General features: G+C 38.4%; 1 protein-coding gene across 1 annotated transcript in view; it reads left to right on the plus strand.

The window, feature by feature from the left end:
- The window catches only part of PLCL1 (phospholipase C like 1 (inactive)), a 328,179-nt gene that overhangs the window by 266,068 nt on the left and 37,846 nt on the right, over nucleotides 1–24,265 (plus strand). Inside the window, exons 2-5 of the mRNA XM_003802985.3 lie at nucleotides 3,715–6,189; nucleotides 8,515–8,718; nucleotides 21,080–21,155; nucleotides 23,206–23,315. Of these exons, the coding sequence (XP_003803033.1) occupies nucleotides 3,715–6,189; nucleotides 8,515–8,718; nucleotides 21,080–21,155; nucleotides 23,206–23,315 (2,865 nt within the window). The remainder of the gene's footprint in view (nucleotides 1–3,714; nucleotides 6,190–8,514; nucleotides 8,719–21,079; nucleotides 21,156–23,205; nucleotides 23,316–24,265) is intronic.

Below are 24,265 nucleotides of genomic sequence, written 5' to 3' on the forward strand. Positions count from 1 at the left end.
TATCTGGGGATATTCAGGGACCCAATGAATATAATTTGGTTTATTTAGTTACTTAAGTTATTTAAATGTGATGCATTTTTGGTAAATCATAATTTGGAAGCTTATACATAAAATGTTAGGAAATTAAAACGACTGAACGCGGCGTTTGACTAATTCTTGTGCTCCACTAGAATATGGGACCACACTTTAGGGACAGAGGCTTCTCAGTGCGGTGTTTATCCTGATCAATTTAAATCTCTTTTATCGTAAATTGCTCTAAGAAAAATTTTGGTAGTGGGGGGGCAGAGATTGGTTTGTCGGCCTCTTGCTTGCATTCATGAGTGAGGAAAGTTAGCTTTGAAATAAATGGGAAGTCTTTGTACTTTATAAAAGTCTTCTGGAAGTATGTTGTGGTCATAGAGCCAATTCAATCATCTAAAGAGCTGGCAGCACACCCGAATTGATAATAAACTTGGTTTCTTTAGGAAAGTGTCAAAGTACCTGTCTTCCCAAAACGTAGATAATTACAGTGGATTCATGATCATTCAATTATAATTTTTTATGTGTACTAGTGAACAAGGAAAACATACAGCTAACACTTTAACATCTTTCAGTTTGTTTATCCTGATCGTCCTTCCCCACCTCTAGCCTGCCCCCGTTCCTGAGGGGATGAGAGATGTGGGGCGTAGAACTCTGGCAAAGAGGTTGTGATGGTGACGAAGCTCAGAAGGGGAGTGGAGGCTTCCATCCTTCCTGGCCCCTGAAATTTCATTTCCTTCTCCCCTCCTAACCTGTCAGAGCCGATGCATTGCACGGCCATTGAAAGAACAGTATATTGGCTCTCTGAATCTAGAGCTTTTATTTTTTGATAGTAGAATTAGAGAAACATCAGAGGTTTGGACTTTTTCCAGCATATTTTGAATATAAATAATCTTGGCTCTAGTCATCAACAGACAAGTTAGTTAATTATTTGTTCACATATGCTCTGGCCAATTTTTAGCTCATTTGGGGATTTGTAATGACTTTAGATTTTGTCCTTTATGAGATGACAACCTAAGACTTGGATCTATGTCACTGGTTCCAAGTTTTGAGGGATCGCACATCAAAGCAAGAAAAAAGCATTATGGAGAAGGTGGATTTCTTTTGGGGCTACATATAAAACATTCATCTCTTGAAGGCTTGTCTGACTAGGAAGGACAATATTGAATTAAGAAGATAACATCGCAAAGCAGAGAGGCCTATAAGAGAAAGCAATTCTGACAGCAGTAGTTCTCGTACGTAAGCAGTGGCTCACTCAATTTGAGCAGCATGTTGTGAGAAGGCCAGTGCAGCACCGCACTTGGGCATTGGAACCATATACATGCATTTAGAGGAACACTGATTTCCCATTTAAGGCTTGATAGGAACTCTGAAAGATTTTATAACTCTGCTGACAACAATTCTGTTTGGAACATGATCTGCTTATGTAAAAATAATTTTTAATGTGAAAGCTCTCATTAGCTTAAAAAGCAAGTCAAACAGTTTTAAAAGCCGAGTTACAGTCTCATTTACCACCACAATTCACAGTTTTCCTCTTTATTTTGCCTGGTAGATTAATCCTGTCTCAGCAGTGCCATTTTGTGTCTGCCTTGATGGTGTGGAAAAAGTCACGCAAACATCTGATGTTTCTGAGCATGTGGTCGTGACAATTTTAACTGTGTTCTATCAGAGCATCTGCGTGTAAATGGCTGGAATTTATAGTTGTTTTTTAACTTAAGGATGAGGAAATTGACCACTATGGGATAATTAAAAATAGCAACCCTCTGAAAAAGCAGGCACTAAGTTGTTAAATGCCAGGGCACCAAGAGGCAATATTCTGTGATCTAAACTGGGTAATTTATATCTTTGTCACTTGAAGATCTGATAGATAGCCGAGTCAATGAATCATCCCACCAACATATCATAACTGAAGCAAATTTTGTTTCCTTTTCATAGGCAGGGTTTTAGTCAATTGAATAATAAATCATCCTGTTTTTTCCAAATTATAGGACAGGCAGGCTCATGAAGGCAAGAGCAATTAAATGAGGCCCTGGAAAAGAGATTCTACTCTGTTTTAAAAGAATTCTAGTGAAGGAGATGGCCCAGACAACTACTTTTCATTGTTTGAAATAATACTATCATAAGATTGTTTTAAAAATATTTTCAGTTTATCACTGAAGACTTATCTGAAATCCTCCAAAGACAGGAATGAATTAGCTCTGGATAACTCCCAATGTTCTGGTCAGTACCTACTAGGATATTGGGAGTTATCCAATCGTCCCTTTCTTTCAAAAGAAATAACCTTACAAGAATAGTCATGTGCATTTTCTCTTTTGAGTTTTTCAAAAACACTATATTCTAAAGTATACTAATTCTAATCAGAAATAAAGATACAGAAAGGTTAAGTGATTTACCAAGGTCACGTATCTAGTGAGTAGAATAATCACAACTTGAGAATGCTTGTATTTATTTTTATTCTGAGGACGATGTCCTTTGTACTCTACATTTTTCTGACTCTGGTATACTTGTAAAATCGGGCATGGTAAATGTGCATTAAGATGCTTCTGGGGAATTTGTTCCTGGGACAATTATCTGAATTGAAGATGTGGTTGGGAACATTATTAACAGGCATCTATGGTCAGAACAGATGATAGTATAAAGACATATCCAATTTCAGTGGCATTAGTCAGATATGCAGTGTACATGAATTGGGAGTGATAGACGCAGTGAACAGTTCAAGACTAAGATGAAATCCATCCTCTTATTAGTATTCAGAGGACTGGAGCTATAGTGGAGGAAGGAGAACAGGTGAGAAGGCTTAAACACAATTAAGAAGCAAACAGCTGCAAGAAATAACGAACCTGCTTAAGATACACTAATCTGAAAGAACGAAGTTTGGACCCTGTTGGGACTGTTGTTCAGAGACGGTGAAATGGACAAGACTGGGATTCTGTGAGACAAGTGCAAAGGTTCCCTGTGACATAGTCTGGCAAAAAGGCTCTGAGATTTAACTTACATCAGAGGAACCTTAAAAGTTAATGGAAACATTCACATTTCTGTTTAGTTCTAAGCTGTGCCTACTAATAGCATTGTACTGAAATCCTGGTGTGAATTCCTATAATGTTCATTTAAATTGTTTACCCCAGTCTGAACATTTGCTCAAATGAGGGCCATTGGCTATTGTTAGCTTTAAATCTGACTTTCAAGACACCTCAAAGAGTGATTTTTAGTTAAGCTACTTAGTTAAGCCCTTTGTGATAATAAAGTATATTACAGTAAAAGCCTTTTATTTAAACTGGCTTTAAGAGAGACCTTGTTTAACTGTTGCCAAGTATAGATGAAGAGAACATGTTAAGGAAATTTAGTTTTATTTTTTTCATGTGTCTACTGGGACATGAGCTAGGTAGCCAATGTACCAGCAAGTAGAAGTTCCTAAGAAATCTTCAGTGAACAAATACGAGTGAGTCAAACTTAATGCTTGATTTTATTTCAAAGAACAAACAGGCATTTGGGAAAAAAAGTTTCTTCTGAGCCTCATGATCTCGATTTTCTTAGCAATGTTTCTTTCCTGAAACACGACTATGAAGGCAAATTTTAGGCTAACTTCTCTTCAGATAACCACGACGTCTGAGTAAAATCTGAGGAGTTCACGGCGTGGTACTCAATTTGTCTGTTTTCTAAAGGAGATTGATTCATTCCTTTTAAATTATTTTACAGGATCCTTCAAACCAAAAATGTGGTGGAAGAAAGAAAACCGTGTCTTTCAGCAGCATGCCGTCAGAGAAGAAAATCAGCAGCGCCAGCGATTGCATCAGCTTCATGCAGGCTGGCTGCGAACTGAAGAAAGTGCGGCCCAACTCCCGCATTTACAACCGCTTCTTCACGCTGGACACAGACCTCCAAGCGCTGCGCTGGGAGCCCTCCAAGAAGGACCTGGAGAAAGCGAAACTTGATATTTCTGCCATTAAAGAAATCAGGCTGGGGAAAAACACAGAAACGTTCAGGAACAATGGCCTCGCCGACCAGATCTGTGAGGATTGTGCCTTTTCTATACTCCATGGGGAAAACTACGAGTCTCTGGACCTGGTGGCCAATTCGGCAGACGTGGCAAATATCTGGGTGTCTGGGTTACGGTACCTGGTTTCTCGAAGTAAGCAGCCCCTCGATTTTATGGAGGATAACCAGAACACACCCAGGTTCCTGTGGTTGAAAACGGTGTTCGAAGCAGCAGATATCGATGGGAACGGGATTATGTTGGAAGACACCTCCGTAGAGTTAATAAAGCAACTTAACCCTACCCTGAAGGAGTCCAAGATTAGGTTAAAATTTAAAGAAATCCAGAAGAGCAAAGAAAAACTGACTACCCGAGTGACCGAAGAGGAATTTTGCGAAGCTTTCTGTGAACTTTGCACCAGGCCGGAAGTGTATTTCTTACTCGTGCAGATATCTAAAAACAAAGAGTATTTGGATGCCAATGACCTCATGCTCTTTTTAGAAGCTGAGCAAGGAGTCACCCATATCACTGAAGATATGTGCTTAGACATCATTAGGAGATACGAACTTTCTGAAGAGGGACGTCAGAAAGGCTTTCTTGCAATTGATGGCTTTACCCAGTATTTATTGTCACCAGAATGTGATATTTTTGATCCTGAGCAAAAGAAGGTTGCACAGGATATGACCCAGCCATTATCTCACTACTACATCAATGCCTCTCATAACACCTATCTCATCGAAGACCAGTACAGGGGACCAGCTGACATCAATGGGTATGTTAGAGCCTTGAAAATGGGCTGTCGAAGCATCGAGCTAGATGTAAGTGATGGTTCAGACAACGAACCAATCCTTTGTAATAGAAATAACATGACGACGCATCTTTCCTTTCGAAGCGTCATAGAGGTGATAAATAAATTTGCCTTCGTTGCTTCTGAATACCCACTCATTCTTTGCTTGGGGAATCACTGCTCCCTACCACAGCAGAGGGTAATGGCTCAGCAGATGAAAAAGGTCTTTGGTGACAAACTCTATACTGAAGCACCTTTGCCATCAGAATCCTACCTCCCATCACCAGAAAAATTAAAAAGAATGATCATTGTGAAAGGAAAGAAATTGCCCTCTGATCCTGATTTGTTAGAAGGAGAAGTAACAGATGAAGATGAGGAAGCCGAAATGTCTCGCAGGATGTCAGTAGATTACAACGGTGAGCAGAAACAGATCTGGCTGTGTAGGGAACTCTCTGATTTGGTATCTATTTGTAAGTCTATTCAGTACAGGGATTTTGAACAGTCTATGAAAAGCCAAAATTATTGGGAAATTTGTTCCTTTAGTGAAACAGAGGCCAGCCGCATTGCAAATGAATACCCAGAAGATTTTGTAAATTATAATAAGAAGTTCTTATCAAGAATCTATCCAAGTGCTGTGAGGATTGATTCTAGTAACTTGAATCCACAGGACTTTTGGAATTGTGGCTGTCAGATTGTGGCAATGAATTTTCAGACTCCAGGTCCAATGATGGACCTTCACACAGGCTGGTTTCTTCAGAACGGAGGATGTGGTTATGTCCTAAGGCCATCTGTCATGCGAGATGAGGTTTCCTACTTCAGCGCAAACACAAAGGGCATTGTCCCTGGGGTGTCTCCCCTAGTTCTCCATATCAAGATCATCAGTGGTCAGAATTTCCCAAAGCCTAAGGGGGCTTGTGCCAAAGGGGACGTCATAGATCCCTATGTTTGCATAGAGATACATGGAATTCCAGCAGACTGTTCAGAACAAAGAACTAAAACTGTACAACAAAACAGTGATAATCCCATTTTTGATGAGACTTTTGAGTTTCAAGTAAATCTGCCCGAGCTGGCCATGATCCGTTTTGTTGTTCTGGATGATGACTACATTGGGGATGAGTTTATAGGGCAGTACACGATACCGTTTGAATGTCTGCAGCCTGGATATCGGCACGTTCCCCTGCGCTCCTTCGTGGGTGACATCATGGAGCACGTAACCCTTTTTGTCCACATAGCAATAACTAATCGAAGTGGAGGAGGAAAGGCACAGAAACGCAGCCTCTCAGTGAGAATGGGGAAGAAAGTTCGGGAATACACCATGCTCAGGAACATTGGTCTTAAAACCATAGATGACATCTTTAAAATAGCAGTTCATCCCTTACGAGAAGCCATAGACATGAGAGAAAATATGCAGGTAGGTAAAAAAAGATCCCACATTTTCCTCCCCTGCCCCTACTCATACCATTCTCCGACCAGAAAACATTGTGTTTTGGTAATGGTCTGCTTTGCAAATAATTATCAGAAAGCTTCTGTAAACCTGTGTATCACTGAAGCAAGTTCAGTATTACCTGTGATAAAACAGATATATTTTATATTTCTAATTCTGAGTGTAACATTAAGTTTGGCTTGTACTAAGACAGTTTATGGAGTACTAAAATGCTCTATATCCATTAAATATCCTTAGTACATAACTGAATTGATATATGGAGATGTACATATGATATAATAGGGAAAAAGCAAAACATAAAATATATGTGTATAATATATAAAATGTTAATATACAAACGGAAGCATGCTAATTGAAAATATATATGTGGATATATAATTTTGCACATATGAACATGGAAGAAAATTTGAAGTCATATAAAACAAGCATAATGCCTGTCAGATCATTTTTTAGTTTTTAAAGTACGTGTATAATAACAACAATAATAAATTACACCGTACAAGACCAATCAAAATGAAACAAAGAAAATTTGGTGTCCAAACTTGTATGTAGTCTTCTCTTAGAGATGTTGTTGAATTTAAAGAGTGTGGGCTCTGGATTACATCTACCCCAGTGTGAGCAGGAAGAGATTATTTCAGGTCTCTGATCATCAGTTTTCCCTGCATCAGATCAATTGCCAACATGTAGAAATTCAGTGTTAGTATTTTCCCGCCACTAATACTTACCATCAGATACAGTGGCAAACTTTTCCCTCGGTACTGTTTAATATACTTAGTAGGTTTGTGTTATCGAGAACCAATCAAATTACAAATATTTACTATGTCCCAGTGATGTGCAAAGTAAGTATGATTCAGTTTACTTCTTTTATTACTTTAGCTAACATTTTTAGAATAATCTTCACACAAATCCCTACTTTCAAGATAGAGAATAAACTAAGAGGTTAATGAATTTTCTTTTTTTTGCAATTTTTTGGCCGAGGCTGGGTTTGAACCCGCCATCTCCAGCATATGGGGTCGGTGCCCTACTCCTTTGAGCCACAGGCGCGGACCCAACCTTTGAATTTTCTAAGTATTGCAGTTAATGACAATGTGAGGCTTTGAATCAAGAATTACCTAAGGCAAAAATACTTTCTCATTCATGTCATGGAGATCCACAAACTCATGACATAGTAAAAACTTTATTTTTATATTTCTTCACAGAGAAGTTCTGGGATAGGCTTAAAATTAATTTCAAATAGCCCAAACAATGGAAAATAGTATTATACATAAGTCACACCTAAATATTTAGATTGTAAGTATTTAACTTGAAGTGGATTGCCTTAGCCATCATTTAAAAAATAGGCTCCAAGTATCAGCATCGTCTATGTAACTTTTTCTGACATAATTTTAGTGTTATTGTAAATACCTGTATTACATGAGTTACAAATAATTTCTATACCTAACTTTATATAGTAGAAAGCTTTATGTATTTTTATATAATTCTTGAAATATATATTTGACATATTTTACAGTATATATTTAAAATACATATTAATGAGGGTTGTTATAGAGTTTTTCCAAGTGGTTCTGATAATGTATATTATCTTACCATAAAATGTTTTGGTTAAGGATTTTTTGGAGTCTATTCAGTAGAAAAATGAAGACCACCATTGTCACCAATTTCAAGAGACACATACTAGGTTAGGTACTGTTCACTTTTAATAGAATATAAAATAGTCGTAATTCCAATTACAAATGAATTTTTTAAACAGACTGTAACATGGACAAACAGCTCTATGTGAAATGCATTTTCAGTGCGTGTGTCTGTCAGGTATCTTTGTGATGGGATGACAAAGGAATAGCATTGGTGACTAGTCACATGGAGGGTGGTGAGATATTGCCCCCTGCTACCTTGAGGGGAAAAGCCAAAGGGAGGTGCATTTCAGTAAACAGCCCTGGCAAGACGTTTTCCTGATCATGATGACAGAGATCAAATACGATATTTATGACCAGTCTGTAGCTCTCCCAGTGCTCTCCTTCGAAGAGCACTATATGGCCTTCTGCCACTTGCTGCTTTGTTTTGTGACATATTTGGGATGGCTGCTAAAGATTGAAGAAGATGAAGTGTGATAGCGAGTAGTCTCTGCATTCTCTCTCTGCACGTCCCAACATTACTGGGTGGTTATAATCAATTGTACTCCAGTCATACATGTCCCTAAAGGTATACTTTTAATGAACATTCGTGTAAACTTGGGAGTGCTGGGGGATGACATGGCATGTGGTCAGAAATGTGATTATGTTTTCTTCCTCACAGAATGCCATAGTGTCTATTAAAGAACTGTGTGGACTTCCTCCAGTAGCCAATCTGAAGCAGTGCCTGTTGACCCTGTCCTCTCGGCTCATCACCAGTGACAATACTCCCTCAGTCTCTCTTGTGATGAAAGACAGCTTTCCTTACCTGGAGCCTGTGGGTGCAATTCCAGATGTGCAGAAGAAGATGCTGGCTGCTTATGATCTGGTAGGAAATTGTGACTCCACATTTCTTATCTCTGTGTGTGGAAAATCACTAATGGCAGGGGACCTTTCTGTGGAACTCCAAAGAATAACACAGACAGGCTGCTTTTGAAACATGGATTGGAGGTACAGGCAGAGCCAGCCCACTCGGCTTCCACTGAGTCCTAGTTGAGACCTCTAAGAAAATACCTTGCACAAATGGGAAAATTCTGCTTTAGCAAAAAAATGCATTATTGAACAAACTCTTAAAAGCATATACATTCATCATCTAAATGACTTTGGACTGCAATATAACACTTAATTGTCTATCTATAAGAAGTAAACTTAGCTCTTAGTGCTGTCTTCTGATTGAGACAAAAGATTTCTGTAGAATCTAAATTTCTAAGCTAATACTATGATCTAATTTTTCGGAGTATATAATGGAATTTATGTAGTAATTAGATTTAAGAATAAGTATATTTTTGCATCTCTTGATTCTATAAACAAAATTAAGGATCAGATGACAAATTGGGAACTTTTTTATCAAATAAAGTAGAAATACTCTAAAAATAGAGCACCTAAACATTATGGTGAAAATTTTTATATCTATCAAGATTAAGTTCAGTTGCATAAAACAAAAACATGCAACCCAATCATGGCTTAAAAAAATCTGGAGTTGAGCATCAAGGGTGGCACTTCTGCAAAATTCTTAGGAGCACAGACTCTCTCTAGTTTTCTCCTCCACCACCGCCTGGAGTGTAGCCAATATCCTCATGGTTCAAAATGACTGCTGAAGCTTCAGCCATAACATCTGCATGTCAAATATCAGAAATAATGAAGAGAAAAAGGAGGGTATATCCTTTCCCTTAAAGAACATTTCTCTGGAATAACAAAGACAACTCTTGCTTATGTTTCATTAGCTTGGAGTTGACACAGCCACACTTAGTTGTGTAGGAGAATGGAAGATAAAATTTCAAGGAACTATATGCTAAAAGTTGTCTCTTCTATTACTAAGAAATAGAGGGAGAACTTTGCTACCAAGGTGAACAGGCAATTCACATGCCACCCCTCAAAAAACAATGGAAATTGTAAAAATATATTTAACCTTAAAATAAGTTTTTAATTATAAATTAAAGAATGTAATAAGATAATTCTTTCTCCATCAAATTATCATTTTTCTTCTTTTAAAAAATAGTACCTCTGATCAAGAATATTCTCTTACATCAACCTATAGTGGGAAAATAAATCGATATATTTCTTGGAGAAAAATTTGGCAATATAATTTAAAATGTAATTCATTTGATCTATGTATTGCCATTTTTGGATTTATTCTAACCTAACAGAGATGTGCACAAACATTGTATTTAATAGTATCAACAGAGGGATAGTTAAGTAAAATATAATAGTGCATATTGTAGATTCCTTTGAAGATATTAAAATCATGTGTTAGAAGAATATTTAATGATATGGAGAACTCTCTACAATCTGTTTCACAAAATGTTGGGTTACAAAATTATGCATAATGTATTTAAATTGTATTTGTATATATGTGCACCTAAAATGCAAGTGGGTTGTTGATGGATAATTTTTACATGAGAGTGAGCATTATTTTCTTCTTAATGCTTTTCTGTATTTTTTTCTGTCTTTTCCAAACTCTTTATAATGAACCCAAATAATTTCATAACTTAGTAAAAATAAATGTTAAGGAAAAAAGAATATTTTATCATTAAAAAGACATCTGTGTTAACATCTTATCCCTGAAAAAGAAAAACACCCCACAGAACACATTCTGCTTACGAATGACTGTACCTGTTATAAAGTGTACTTCATGGTTGCTAAGGGAAAAGTTCACCTATTACCTGTACCTTATTTTTCATGAAATCAATTTTTTCATCATAAAAGTAGAGACTGAAAGCTATTCAGTGAATAGGGATAATTGTCATCTAAGAGGTGAAATTAGGATACTAGTTGCCATAGAGACAGACAATAGAAATCACTTATTCCTCCACTTCTCTGTTGAGTTAAAAAGAAAAATCACTCATGTAATAAGCAGAGAGGCACCTGAACTGTGGTTGGATGGTTTCCATTTCAGAACCTCAAGGTTCAGATGGTGTTTTGTTATTTCAGTTTTACCTGAAGAACCCAAATATGAAATATTAGCCTTTTCTCGTCTGCATTTTTAAAATGCAAATTGTGATTATCGGAAGAACATGGTTTTCCAAAGGTTTAAATAAAGGCCTACAGTGGAAAGCAAAATGACTTTTGATGAAGACTTCATTTACAGTGCCCTATGGAAATGATTTTTCATTTTGGGAGGGTACGGAGTGTAAATATCCCCATACAAAGTGGTAAACTGTGCAGAATGCAGAAGTGATTGAAAACATTATTGAAGTCTCTGTTGAGTATTTCTTTTAGGGGGTGAGGCAGGTAGGGACAGATACATGTGATGATGATAGTGGCTTTGAAATTGAAAACACCATTTTTGCTTTCTAGGTTACCTTTTATTGGTTGGTGTCTTTAATGCTCTTTGGTGTATTAGTGTTAGTATTTATTTTAAAGAGATCTTCTAAGGCAGTGGCCCTGACCTTTTTGAACCCAGGGACCAGTTTCATGGAAGACAATGTTTTCATGGATGGAAGGAGAAGGGATGGTTTGGGGATGACTCAAGAGCACTGCAGCTCTACCTCAGATCCCAGGCCTAGACTTGCTTAAGAGCACACAACCTAGATTCCTTGCAGGCACAGTTTACAGTAGAGTTTGTGCTACTTGCTACTGTGAGACCCTAATGCTGCCGATGCTGATCTGACAGGAGATGGAGCTCGTGGGCGATGCAAATGAGGGGGAGCAGCTGTAAAGATAGATAAAGCTTCCTGAGCTCACCCACTGCTTACCTCCTGCTGTGTAGCCTGGTTCCTAACAGGCCACAGCCTGGGACCTAGCCACAGCCTGGGGGGGGGGGTTGGGGACTGCAATTCTAAGATACTTTGCATATCCAGAGTGATCATTTAAAAATGTAGATCAGAACCTGTCATTTTCCTGCATAAAAGCCTCCAGTGACTTCCCATTACAATAAAATTGAGTCTCCTTACTGTGGATTTACAAGGCCTTCTTTTCTACCTCACCTGTCTCTGCAGCCCCACCTGCCTCTATATAACACCTGCCACTCCAGCCCCAACTGTCTCTACAGTCCCCACCTGCCTCTCCAATCCTACTTGGCCCTCCCCATCCCCACCTGCCTCTCCAGCCCCACTCGCCCCCCCTACCCACACCCACACCCCCTCTCTTTTACTCACCCTCCTGCAGCCACATTGGCTGATTCCATTTGTTTTTTCAATCAGATCAATCTCGTTTCCATCTCCAGGCCTTTGCCTTTGCTCTTCTCTCTGCCTGGAGTATTCTCTTGCTTGGATAGTTGCTTCTTATCTCCTAATTTTTTTTAAGTTTTATTTTAATTGATATGCAATAATTATACATACTTATGCATATGTATGGAGTCCAGTGTGATTTTCCATACATGTGTATGTTATATAATGATCAAATTAGGACAATTAGCACATTCATTACCTCAAAGGATCACTTATTTATGGCAAGAACATTAGAAATCTTCTCTTCCAGTGTTTTGAAATATATATATTATCTTTAATTATAGTCGGCCGACTGTGTAATGGAAACTCGAATGTATTCTCTCTTATCTCTTAATTCTTAGCTCAGATGTCATTTTGTCAAATAAGCTTCCTCTCCATTTCTGTCCCTCTATCACATAGCCAGGTTTTATCCCATCGTACTATTTAGCAGTATTAAGAATCATTTTGCTTCTCCTTGTATTTAGTTTCTGCCCTTCTCTTTCTTTTACCTCCTTTTACCTCATGTGTATTCCATGAGGGCAGACACTCTGTCTCTCTGCTTACTGCTGTCATCTCTAACACCTACAACATTGCTGGATGTAGTGTGTTATCCACTAATGTTAGGTGAAAAAAAAATGGCATCTATTGTTGGTGAAAGTAATATGGTTTCCATCTTACAATTGAATGTGTCTTACAAAAAATCATTAAATCCCCTTGGTTTCACCTCTCTGATGTGAATTGTTCCTTATCTCACTCATTAAGTTAAAAAGCCACAGAGAAAATCAAGACTATGGACACAGTAAAAAGATTAGTAGTTGCCAGGGGCTCGGCGGGGTCTAGTGGAGCTTAGAGGATTTCTAAGGAGTGTAAGTATTCTGTATGATACTGTAAGGTGGACACGTGCCACCTGACGCTCGTCAAAACCTGCACATAGAATGTACAACACGAAGAGTGAAGCCCAATGTAAACTATGGACTTTAGCTGAAAATAATGTATCAACTATTGGCTTATCAATTGTGGTAAGTGTACCACCCTAATGCAAATGTAAGCGGTAATGGGAGCCGAGGGTGGGGGAGGGGGACATGGGAATTTCCACTTGATTTTTATGCAAGCTTAGAATGTCTCATAAAAATAAAGTTTAAATAACCCCCCTACAGATTATTAATACAAACTGATTTAGATGAATAAGGCAGAAAAATAAAACTAGAGTTTTTTGCCTTGTCGGGGCAAGTGTTCAAAAATGAATAGCTTGGGTTCAACTTAGATTGAAGTCACTTAAATGGTTGGATTTCTCAAAAATGAATCACATAAATGCTGTCCAAGAGGAAATTTTAACCACTAAAAAAGTACAGAATAGGTTTAGAGTAAAAAACAGCCTGAATTTTTTTCCTGAACAGATATGAATGGCTTATTACAGTATCAAAAGAAACAAATCAAGCAACCCAATAGACCCACGCTTATTAAAAGCCAACCTGGGTGCCTTACATTATGCTATTTATCAAGGGGAAATAAAATGAAAATATTCTAGAAAGCACTGACCCTTAGTTTATCTGTGCATATTTTTTTTTCTAAATTTAACTTTCTCTAATGACCTGAGATGGTCACTGTTTATTATCAGACACTCCCTCATTTAATATTCAGAAATATTTTCCCTGAGGGTTCAAAAAATTCAGTCTTCAGAGTCATTTTAATATTAGTTTTGCTATTATAGTTCTTTTATAGCAACTGTGTTGCTATTAAGGTGTTAAAAATCAAATATATTTGTAATAGAATGGGCCTATTTATGTGGCATAATATCAGAAGACCCAGGAGCTCACACCTCCCCCTGTATCTTAACACATTTAAAACATACGTTTTCTGTCTGCTTCCTGGTACTTGAAATTTCAAAATTACAACCAATTTCTTAGGATTAAAACTTTTTATCTCTTTAAAATGCAAAAACATTTCTATGAGTAATAACACATTGGGTTATCTGTAATTCATTCATGCCATTGAAAGAATTTAACAGATCCTATTCTACAAGCGGGTTTTATACCTCGGATAAGGCAGAGATCATAGTGATAGAGGATTCCCCAGGTCTAAGTAACATGAGGATGCGATTGCTCAAAGAATTGCAGTTTTGCCTGTGAGCAGCCCTGTCTTCTATCACCATTAATACTCTGAATAGGGATGTAGCTGCCCAGCTGATATTTTGGGCAACTAAAGCAGAGATGACTTTCCTGATATTAAATAGGTCACGGCTAGAGGTGGAGGTTCGTGGCTTCCATAACAGCACTAGAGGGAACTGGGAACATTATCAGTCAATAACTCTGGCCAGTAGAAAGGCCCTAAAAGTTGAAGGTGAAATTGATGCCTCCTTCCCGGGCTAAAGACACAAAAATAAGAGTTGTCAGCACTAGATTGCTCGCCAGGGTACCGTATTGGTTGCTCTGTAGTCATCAGGACAGCTTTCCAAACTGTTCATGGAACTTAATTTGAAATCAGAAGAGAATTTTTTTCTTGTTTCTTTTCTTTCTTTCTTTCTTTTTCTTTATTAAATCATAACTGTTACATTGATGCATTTATGAGGTATAGTGTATTGATTTGATAATGTGAAATGCTTACATCAAACTGTTTAACACATCCTTAGCCCTTTATAGAGCTATGAATTTCCTTTCTCTCTCTCTCTTTTTTTCTTTTGGCTCAGGTTTCTGAAAGTGCAAACATCACTTCCTTCCCCACTCTGGATTTTCACTTCTTTAGGACATTATTCCACTGAAGTAGGTAATACAGGCATAGAATTACTGACTTTTAAGTCTGTTTATATTTTGCAAATAAAGCAATGGGACCTGGGTTATTAGATTAGTATTAACATGGGGGTTGTTAAAAAAAAAATCGTTACTGAAAGAGTTGCCTAGTGTTAGAGCTAGAAAATGGAGATGTTTAATTTGATAAACATTTTACTGAGCTCCCTTTATGTTTAAGCCACTGTGTTAAATGCTGCGTTAGATAGGGCTAACCCTGTGATCCGGTAGTTTACTGGCAGGAGACGGAGGCTGGTAAGGACCTGCTCAGCGCGAGGTGTGAGTGTGTTACCCATCATTTAACAGGGAGTTGTGATAGTGGGTGATCACATTGCAAAACACTGTAACTTCAGTAGGACACTATTAAGATGAGTTTGTCTGAATAGGTTTGACATTTTTCATTCTACAATAGTTTTTTTAGCCATGTAGGATTAGTATGATTTCTGAAACCCATCTTTAAGCCCAGCCTCCATACTAGTCACCTTTCTACATTTGATTCTGCCTAACAGAGAAATGAATGAACAGAGACAGGATCAGCACAGGTGGCCATGATGGAAAGTCCCATGTCACTGTGACTCAACAGAAACTGGAAAATGGGCAGGAGCATACATATTTGCCATTTTTCTCATGACTTATTATTTCATGTATCTGTTTAGGCTTTAACTACTCGACTAAACATTCATGCTTTGGACACCTGTCAAATGCAAGGCACTGTGCAAGGTGGTACTTCTATCTAAAAACGGGTGAAGCAGTGACACACAGTGTCCAGAGGGTCAGCAGATGGTATTTGATGTTCTCAGCTGCAGTCTAAGGACCTTGAGTCCTAAGATGGACTTTTCACAGTGGCTTGTAACCCCACTTCTCCTAACTCAGCACAATTTTAGCTCTTCTGCTGTTCAGCAGAATTTTATTTGCAAGTACATTTTGAAGGAAAATATTATCTGAACATTATATAAATTTTTCTTTAGATAGTTGAGTTTTTATTCCTTTTAAAAATACTCAAGTATTTTCAATTAAGTTCAAAACTTTGTGGTTGTTAGTGTTTTAAATATGTCATTCAGGGATGGAATACTTATAGGACAGTGCAACTGTGAAATGAACAAATAAATAAACCAAAAGCATTCTCCAAAGGTGACTTCTGTTCTGAATGACTGAACATTAACCTAAAAGTTAAAACTTTACTATGGTAAGAGAAACAATTTTTCTGAAGATTAAAAGAAAATCAAAACAATCTGGAGCACACGAGTCAGGGGTTATTTAATGTTTTACTAAGTCAGTTGGGATGTGATTTGGAGAGCTAACATGAGCAGGCATCTAACAAAAACAGTTCATTGCTATCTAATCATGCTTGCAGTGGAGCCGATGCATTGGCAAGTGTCATAATTAGGCCAAGTGTAATGGGTTGGATTAAATGCATTTTTGTACGTGGGCATTATTACTAATACATTTGCAGCCTCAAGATGGGAAGAAGTTGCGGGCATGTTTATAGTCCCTCAATTTAGTTTTGCTTATTGAAATCAATTTAAATTGAAATTAGATAAGTCACAGATATTCTTCCAGCACTGTCTCTCATTGTGAAGTTTATATAGAACTTTATATTAGTTTGGGTTTCAAAGAATATGTTGACTTACATAGCAGTGGAACCCCCCCCAAACCACTTGTTGGCATGTGGCCAATCATAGCTGGTTATTTAAAAGTAAGGTGTTGTACACTTGGTGCACAGAAACTTCCTTCACTTGTGGATACAGCAGTGTCTTTGGACACATTTTCTGTGTAAGGTTGGAATTGTCAGCATCTTGAATGGTGAGAAAATTCCCACTTGGTACCAGAGCGTCCTTAAGATCCTGATACCCAGAGAAACCATGATCACAGTTGCATCAGTAAGCAAGTATTTGAGGCTGGCTTCTTTGTAGAATTTTGTACATGCATCTTCAAAAGTTGGTTTTGCATTTCTGAATCCTCAAGCTATTATAATACTTTTAGTTAAAGAGAGTAAGGTAGTCAAATAGGCTTGACAATCCTGGAGGAGGTTTATGAAGGCTAGTCACCTGGCAATGTTATGAAGGAGCTAAATGGTAATGATAACTGCATAGAAGCAAATACTTTTAAATGATTACTCAAGGTGTAGCTGACAACTGTTTGGGAAACAGAACAATTGGATGAAGGAAAAGGTAACATGATCCCTTTGTGCAGAAAGCAGCTCAGTGAAGTAGATCCTGTCTCTATCCTGAACACGAAGACAAATGTCTTCCAGCTTGCTCTGTAGGAGTTTTCTTGTCCTGCCCCCCATTATTAATCCGGCTTGAAAATGTGAGATAGCACTAGTCCCAGGACAGAAAACACTCTGTTGCACACATCAAAGGCAGGAAGACGGCTAATATTTTGACTTTGCATTTGTCTCTGTTTCACCAAGAGTAAGCCCTCTTGACAGGACAGATTATTTAAAAACAAAAGATGCCAATCAATTAATGATGCTTTTATCTGTTTCATATAAAATACAGTAGAACCTCCAAGCTTGACCACCTCCTGAAGTTGACATAATTTACATAGACCAGACACTCACTGCATGTACATATCAGTTCAGTAGGCCTGGTTCCTTATGTTGACCACCTCTGTATGTGGGTCAGTTTGTTACTGTCCCTTGGGTGGTCAGCTTATAGAGTTTCTACCATATTGAAAGAACTTGAGAAGTAAAGGATATTATCTTCATTCTAGTTAGTACATATATATGTAATAATCTTATTTCTAGATGTACCAAATTTAATACGATACATGTCTTATTTTAAACAATCTGAAAAGATGAGCCACTGCAAAAGCAACGAACCAAAACCTTGTGTTTTTAGTCCAAGGCAGGTACGAGATGGATGAGTTACTGCAGTGTTCTTAAGGGGAGAGAACAAAAATATGTTTAGAATAGATTGTCTTTTTACTGACTCACATATTCTCAAATAGTAGCTTTATCCAAAGTTTCCAATGCCTTCCTGAAAAAAAGGTGGACCCAAGTAAGTATACTTCTTCCTAGTTTTCATAGAAGAGCGTTTGTAATAGTAGATACGTGTTGCAAATTAAAGTGGGAGGGAAAAGTAGCCAGGACAAAAATTTATTTTCATGATGATTTGATGAATGCCACTTTATTGACTGTTTGTCACCAAGTTGCATTTGCAACGGGAAATGTATAGTGAGATAAAAATGTTGGTGTCATGAACAACTTATGAGCTTAGGTCTCCTCCTGAACGCCTGGGTTCTAATCTACATTATTTTACTAATCAACTGTATCACTTTAGGCAAGTCAACTTTTAGTCAGCTTTTTAAATCTGTAAAATGGGATTGTCTCTGATAAGATGACTTTTCAATAGGAAGTTTGAGGAATTTAGTTATCATTCAGGAGAAAATTAGAATCTACCGAAGATTTTTTGAGCCCTGAAATGATGAAGTTTCATTTTTTTCAGTACTATCGAGTAGTTCCATTGACTCTGCAGTGATTCTGGGGAATTCAACTTCTTAGTGGGAAAAACTGGAAGAAACTTTTTTTTTTCCTACACAGGTTAGACAATTTAATCCATCTCCGAGTAAAAGCATTACTGTCCCCTTTGGTATAGTTTTCTTTTTAAATAAGTAATTTTAATCTTAACTCACACCTTTACACATCCTTCCTTAGGACACATCTAATGCATAAAGTAATACCAACCCTTATCTGGGTGAGTTCCCTATTCTTTTAGGAATAAAGCCCTGGCAAAGAAAGATCCATTAGGAGATATTCATGTGACAGAATGGAAGAAAAGCTCTTTGTCTTACTGCAGCAGGCAAAGGCAGCTAGGAGCCCAGGCAGTGGCATCAGATATGTAAATCAGGACACTGCCAGATTTTATCGATTGAGTCAACCCAGCCTTTCCTGGCTGAGTGTACTGACAACCCAGCTGGGGGATTATCTGAGGACATCTTCTCACCTCTCCTTGGCTTGGGCTCTACATTTCATTTCAGTCAGTAGCAGGAGCGCCCTAGGAAGGAGCTGAAATGCAAATCAACCACTTTATCTCACTAGCAATTTAGATGAATTACTCAGTGTAGAGGAAAGCTTGAGATTGTTGATGTAAATTGTGGTTTGGAATTATTTGTATATTTTAGACATCTATTTGTTTTCTCTATAACTACTCATAATTGAAAGTTGACTGCAGAAAATAGAATAAAAGTATTCTTCTAAATACAATGGAAGCTGTTTTCACAGAGACGATTAGATGTTCTTCTGAGAAAATTTCACATAAGCAAAGATTTGTTTTCAGAATATTAGTGATGAGATGTTTGAGGATACAATTTGGAACTTTTCTTACTAAAGGATTTCAGGTTATCCTTTGAGGAATCACAAAGAGGAGTGTCTTTTTCTTTTCTTTCTTTTCTTTTTTTGAGACAGAGCTTCATTATGTCACCCTCAGTAGAGTGCTGTGGTGTCACAGCTCACAGCAATCTCAAACCTGTGGGCCCAAGCAATTCTCTTGCCTCAGCTTCCCAGGTAGCTGGGACTACAGGCATCTGCCACAACACCCAGCTACTTTTTTTGTTGCAGTTGTCATTGTTGTTTAGCTGGCCTGGGTTGTGTTTGAAACCACCAGCCTTGGTGTATGTGGCTGTGCTATAGGTGCCCAGCCAAATTCCTTTTTTTTGAAGTTAAATCACACTAGATTATCTTTTTATGAAATGATCTATTAATCGATGGGAAACACAGAAATTTCTTTTACTGTGGGCTGAGCAAATATTTACTTGGGGATTTTAGAGAAGTTGAATTATAGGATTTGTAAGTATGTTTTGACCCTGAATTTATTTTACCTCAAATAAGGGTGTAATAAAGTTTTAATACTTATTTTACTTTATGATGGTGGAATGTTAATATTTTTATAGGAGTAATCCTGTTAAAAGCTTTGTACTTACCTTTTAGTACTTAACTTGAAAGAAAATTAAGAGCATGTAAAATTATAGAAAAATGGAGAAGCCTAGAAAAAAATAGAGTGGAGAAACTTAGAGACAAAAAGAAAGGTCAGAGTTCAAGAAAATAATTACAAGTTTGAAAAGTGACCAATAACAAATAAAATATTTTGTTATACATACATATGTGGGAGAAGAAATAAGGATAGCAAAAGTAAAATAGGGAAAAGGTGATTATATATTAAACGGATGGGTGAATCTGGGGTAAAAATGTGAGTAAGATGGAGTTCCTGTTTTACTGGGATTACAATTTATTGGGGAGGAGAGAAGGTAGAAGACAGTATCAGTAAACAATGAACTATAAGATAGAAAATAAGAAATTCTATGAGCAGAATAAACAAGTTAGAATGTTGGGGGAACTTAGGAAGTGGGAAAGAAGAGAGAAGGGGAAATCAGGAAACCCAGGGAGGAGGGCACTGAGTGAGCTTCTCAGCCTGGCTGACGGGGGGTAGCTTTAGAGGCTTCTCTAACGGGAGGAAATATGTGGAAGGAGGGACATGTAGGGGGTGCTTAGACACATAATTCATCCAGGTCAACAGGGACTCATGAGGACGGGGACACCATGGAGGCAATGGCTATTGAGTTTGATGGGCTGGAGTGTGGGGGGACATGAACTCTAGGTTAGAGATATGACCCCCTTCATTAAGCAAGGGGGAAGCTGTCAAAGCGGCAAAGCCAGGCATTAACTAGTGTTGTACTTTTGGAAGATGATTCTAGAAATGGTATTTAGGAAGAAGTGGGATGGGAATGACCAGAACTTCCATCCCTCCTCTGAGAGACACGAAGGGAGTTTTGTGAGAATTTGGTGAAGATAGGAGCTGCTTCAGTTTTGGGTGGGGGCAGATGGAGGAGAGGGGAGGAGGATGAAATGGAGCACAGAATATTTTTAAAAATGACTTTTAGTAGTCCCTGGAGGGATAAATAAGCCTCTTCTGGTTCTCTTTACTGTTGTGTTCCAATACCTTGTGCCTTAGTGGCATTCCTCTTTGGGGAAAGAGGTGGAATCAGCGGTGTTTATGAAGATGACCTGAGACTTCAAGAATTGCATTCATTCAACGGCTATTTATTTGGCATCCGCTGTGTACCAAGTATTTTACACAACTGGAGAATGGAGGGGGCTTGGAACAGAGATTATCCTTCCCTCTCCCATCTCTTGTGGTTGAGACCATGGTTCCCTGTCACTGGAAGTGTCATGTGAGTCTGTCTGTATGGTGTCATCTTCCCAATGAACCAGTTTAAGGATTTCTCACAACTACTTTTCTTGATGTTTATTTTGTAACAGATGATTCAAGAGAGCCGGTTTCTCATAGAAATGGCAGACACAGTCCATGAAAAAATTGTACAGTGTCAGAAAGCAGGTAATTTTTTCCTTTGGTGGGTTTTTAAAATATATTCTTTAGAAACCATAATAATTCATAGAAGATTTTTAAAAAAGCTTTCCATTCTTTCTCTTAAAATTAAAATATTTCATAGCATTGTTTAACTATACTTTGTTTAGTAGGGAAGAAGCCTAAGTGATAATAGATGGATTTTATGTGTGTGTATGGATTTGGGGTGGTGTCTGAAGATGTCTGGAGGGCAGGGAGTTTCTGAATTGACTTTTGTGGTTTGGGACACTCTCAAAATCTTTTACTGCTGGCATGGAAGCTGTGGTTTCACATGGCCCTTTAAAACCCACTTTATTTTTACAAAGTGAACCATAATCCTACTAATCTTCTCGGCTTTTGCGTTATTCACTAACCCTCATTTTGGGGTTTAGATGTCTGTGTCCTTTATGGGTGAGATGAGTCACTTCTCTGTGAGTGCACTTCTGTTTCTTTCTGTTGCCCTCCCTCCACTCCTCCACATATGCAATGATGGTTATGACGAGGAAGATGACAAGTGGCAATTTCTTAATATATATGCACATGATACACTGAGCACATCCACTGGCTCACTTAGTCCTCATGACACTCTGCAAAATAATCATCAGATCCACTTTATGAAGGAGGTAGCTGAGATTCTGAGAGACCGAGTGAATTACCTGAGATCCCATATCAACCTGGGTGAAGCTGACCTTCAAACCCAGACCAGATTTCTAAACTGTTGCTCTTCATGGACTGACCAGCAGGCTTAGATGTTTCAATTGACTGGAAGTACAAAAAATAACAATACCTAGTTCTTATATGATGCCAGGCACTGCTATGAGAACTACATATATATTGACTCATTGGATCTCCACTAAATCCCAGGAGGGAAATGCTCTGGTTACCACCATTTCACTAGTGAGGAAACTGATGCCCAGAGAGTCTTGGGGACCTGTTCAGGCTGACATGGGCAGTAAGTGGCAGAGCCTGGCCCCACAGTTGTGTTTGTTACCCTGTGCTATGTTTGTGGTGTTAGCACCAGGAAGGTTAGTGTGGTTTTAGGCTGCCTTCATAAAGGCCCGGTAAGCAGAACCAGGAGAATGGTAGTAAATTTCCACCTTGCGTGAGCTGCTTCAGGCCCACTTTGAGCAGTGTTCACGCCTGGACGCAGCTTCCCACAGTGCTCAGCTCCACGCAGCTGGGCAATGCAGGAGCCTGCCTGGACGCTGGTCTTAAAGAAGAGTCATTAGCCAGCTGACACCTGTTAGAATGTTTAGTCTGGAGGAGCGAAGACTCGAGGAGGTTTTTCCAATATCTTTCTTCAAATATTTAACTTCCCACATTGTGGAAAAGAGATTAGACCTTGTTGGTCTGTGGCCAGCTAGTACCCAGGGATAGAAGTTCCAGGGAAGGAGATTTTGGCTCAGTATCAGTGAGGACTCTCCAAAAGAGAATGTGATTTTCATTCCTGAGGTGCTGAAGAAATAGATGATGGTGATAGTTTTTATAGTATTCAAGCTTGATTGAATGGTTGGGCTGAAAATGCTTTAAGGCCTTTCCCAAATCTGAAGCGCTCGGGTATTTCCAGGAATGCTATTTTTAGAAAAGCTTTTTTATTTTAGTCAACATTACTAATCACCAATGGTGGTCTCTGTGGGCCTCGGGGCCTGCTGTTAAGCTACACGGGTGGCTCTCGGAGAGGAGTAAGACCCGTGCACACACAGTTGCCACTTACACACCACACCAGTCACCAGGAAGAGGACGAGGAAGGCAGAGGTAACCTTTGGGAAGAATTTACTTCTTCGATTCTTATGTCTCTACCTATGGCTCCTGGGTGTTTAAAATGTAACTTTGCCTAATGCATCGATTATTGTTGGTTTGCCTCTAAGGGCATCTGTTTGGTGGAATGAGCAGACTGGAAAGGAAAATTCAATTTAGGGATTTAGGAATTATGAGAGGACAGGAACGTGAAATTATATTTTATGGATAATATTTTGATAATAAAACCATGTTTTTCCCCTGAAATGTATACTAAGATTTCTTCTTGATTCTTTTTTTAAAGGGATGGAGTTCCATGAAGAACTTCATAATTTGGGGACAAAAGAAGGCTTGAAAGGAAGAAAACTCAACAAGGCTACTGAGAGCTTTGCTTGGAACATTACAGTATTGAAGGTAAAGAAACATCAGCTGCACTTTTTACCCGTCTTTTTTGTTTGTTTGTTTTTTGGCCGGGGCTGGGTTTGAACCCGCCACCTCTGACCTCTGGCATATGAGGCTGGTGCCCTACTCCTTTGAGCCACAGGCTCTGCCTGCTTTTTACCTGTCTTTTTCTCTTCCTTGTCTTCCCAATATATAGAGAAGCATCACCAGTTGATGTTTAAGTAACGTGTGGCTTGGTCACCAGATTCCAGCTCTAAGAAATGGGGAGATGCCTCCTGGGATTGCAATGCTTTTTCTCTTAATAGGGCCATGAGCTTTGTTGGGAAGCAGGGCACATCCTGGATGTGAGACCTAATTCCATTGCTGGGTGTTGTGTGCATGTGTTTTTACTCACACGGACACTTCTGCTTAAGTCAATATGGCTGTTATTATTTGCAGAAAGAATAATACAAGATGTTGCTGGAGACGGTTCTGGCACAAGTGATATGGAAAAGACTTGTGCTGCAGAATATCTAGGGCCATTTCAGATTTTTATTTTAAGAACAGTCCCTATAAATACATTTTATTTTTTTTGCAAATAGCTTTGGAAGTCAGTTTCTTGAGATTATGGTTTGCTCTCTGGTGCAAATTAATTTTAGGATTTTGAAGTAAAGATACCACTTCTTATATTTTCTTACATCAAAGGAGAGAATAATTTATTCTTGACAGTGATTAGGAAGAAAAACAGCCACAAACAAAATTACTAATTGGTGGCATTTAAAGAACACTTATTATGTGCCAGGAGGTGTTTTACGAGGTTCGTATGAATTACCAAGTGCAGCAACCAGGTATTGTTGTTTACAGGTGGGAAAACAGAGGCATTGAACACTTATGTGTATCCCCAGGGTCATTCAGGTTAATAACAGAGCTGGAGTTTGAACACAGGCAGTTTGGCGCTACAGCCTGAGTCTTTGACCTGCGGT

The sequence above is a fragment of the Otolemur garnettii genome, unplaced genomic scaffold (assembly GCF_000181295.1).
Source record: "Otolemur garnettii isolate 467f Iridium unplaced genomic scaffold, OtoGar3 scaffold00270, whole genome shotgun sequence".
NCBI classification, from domain to species: domain Eukaryota; kingdom Metazoa; phylum Chordata; class Mammalia; order Primates; family Galagidae; genus Otolemur; species Otolemur garnettii.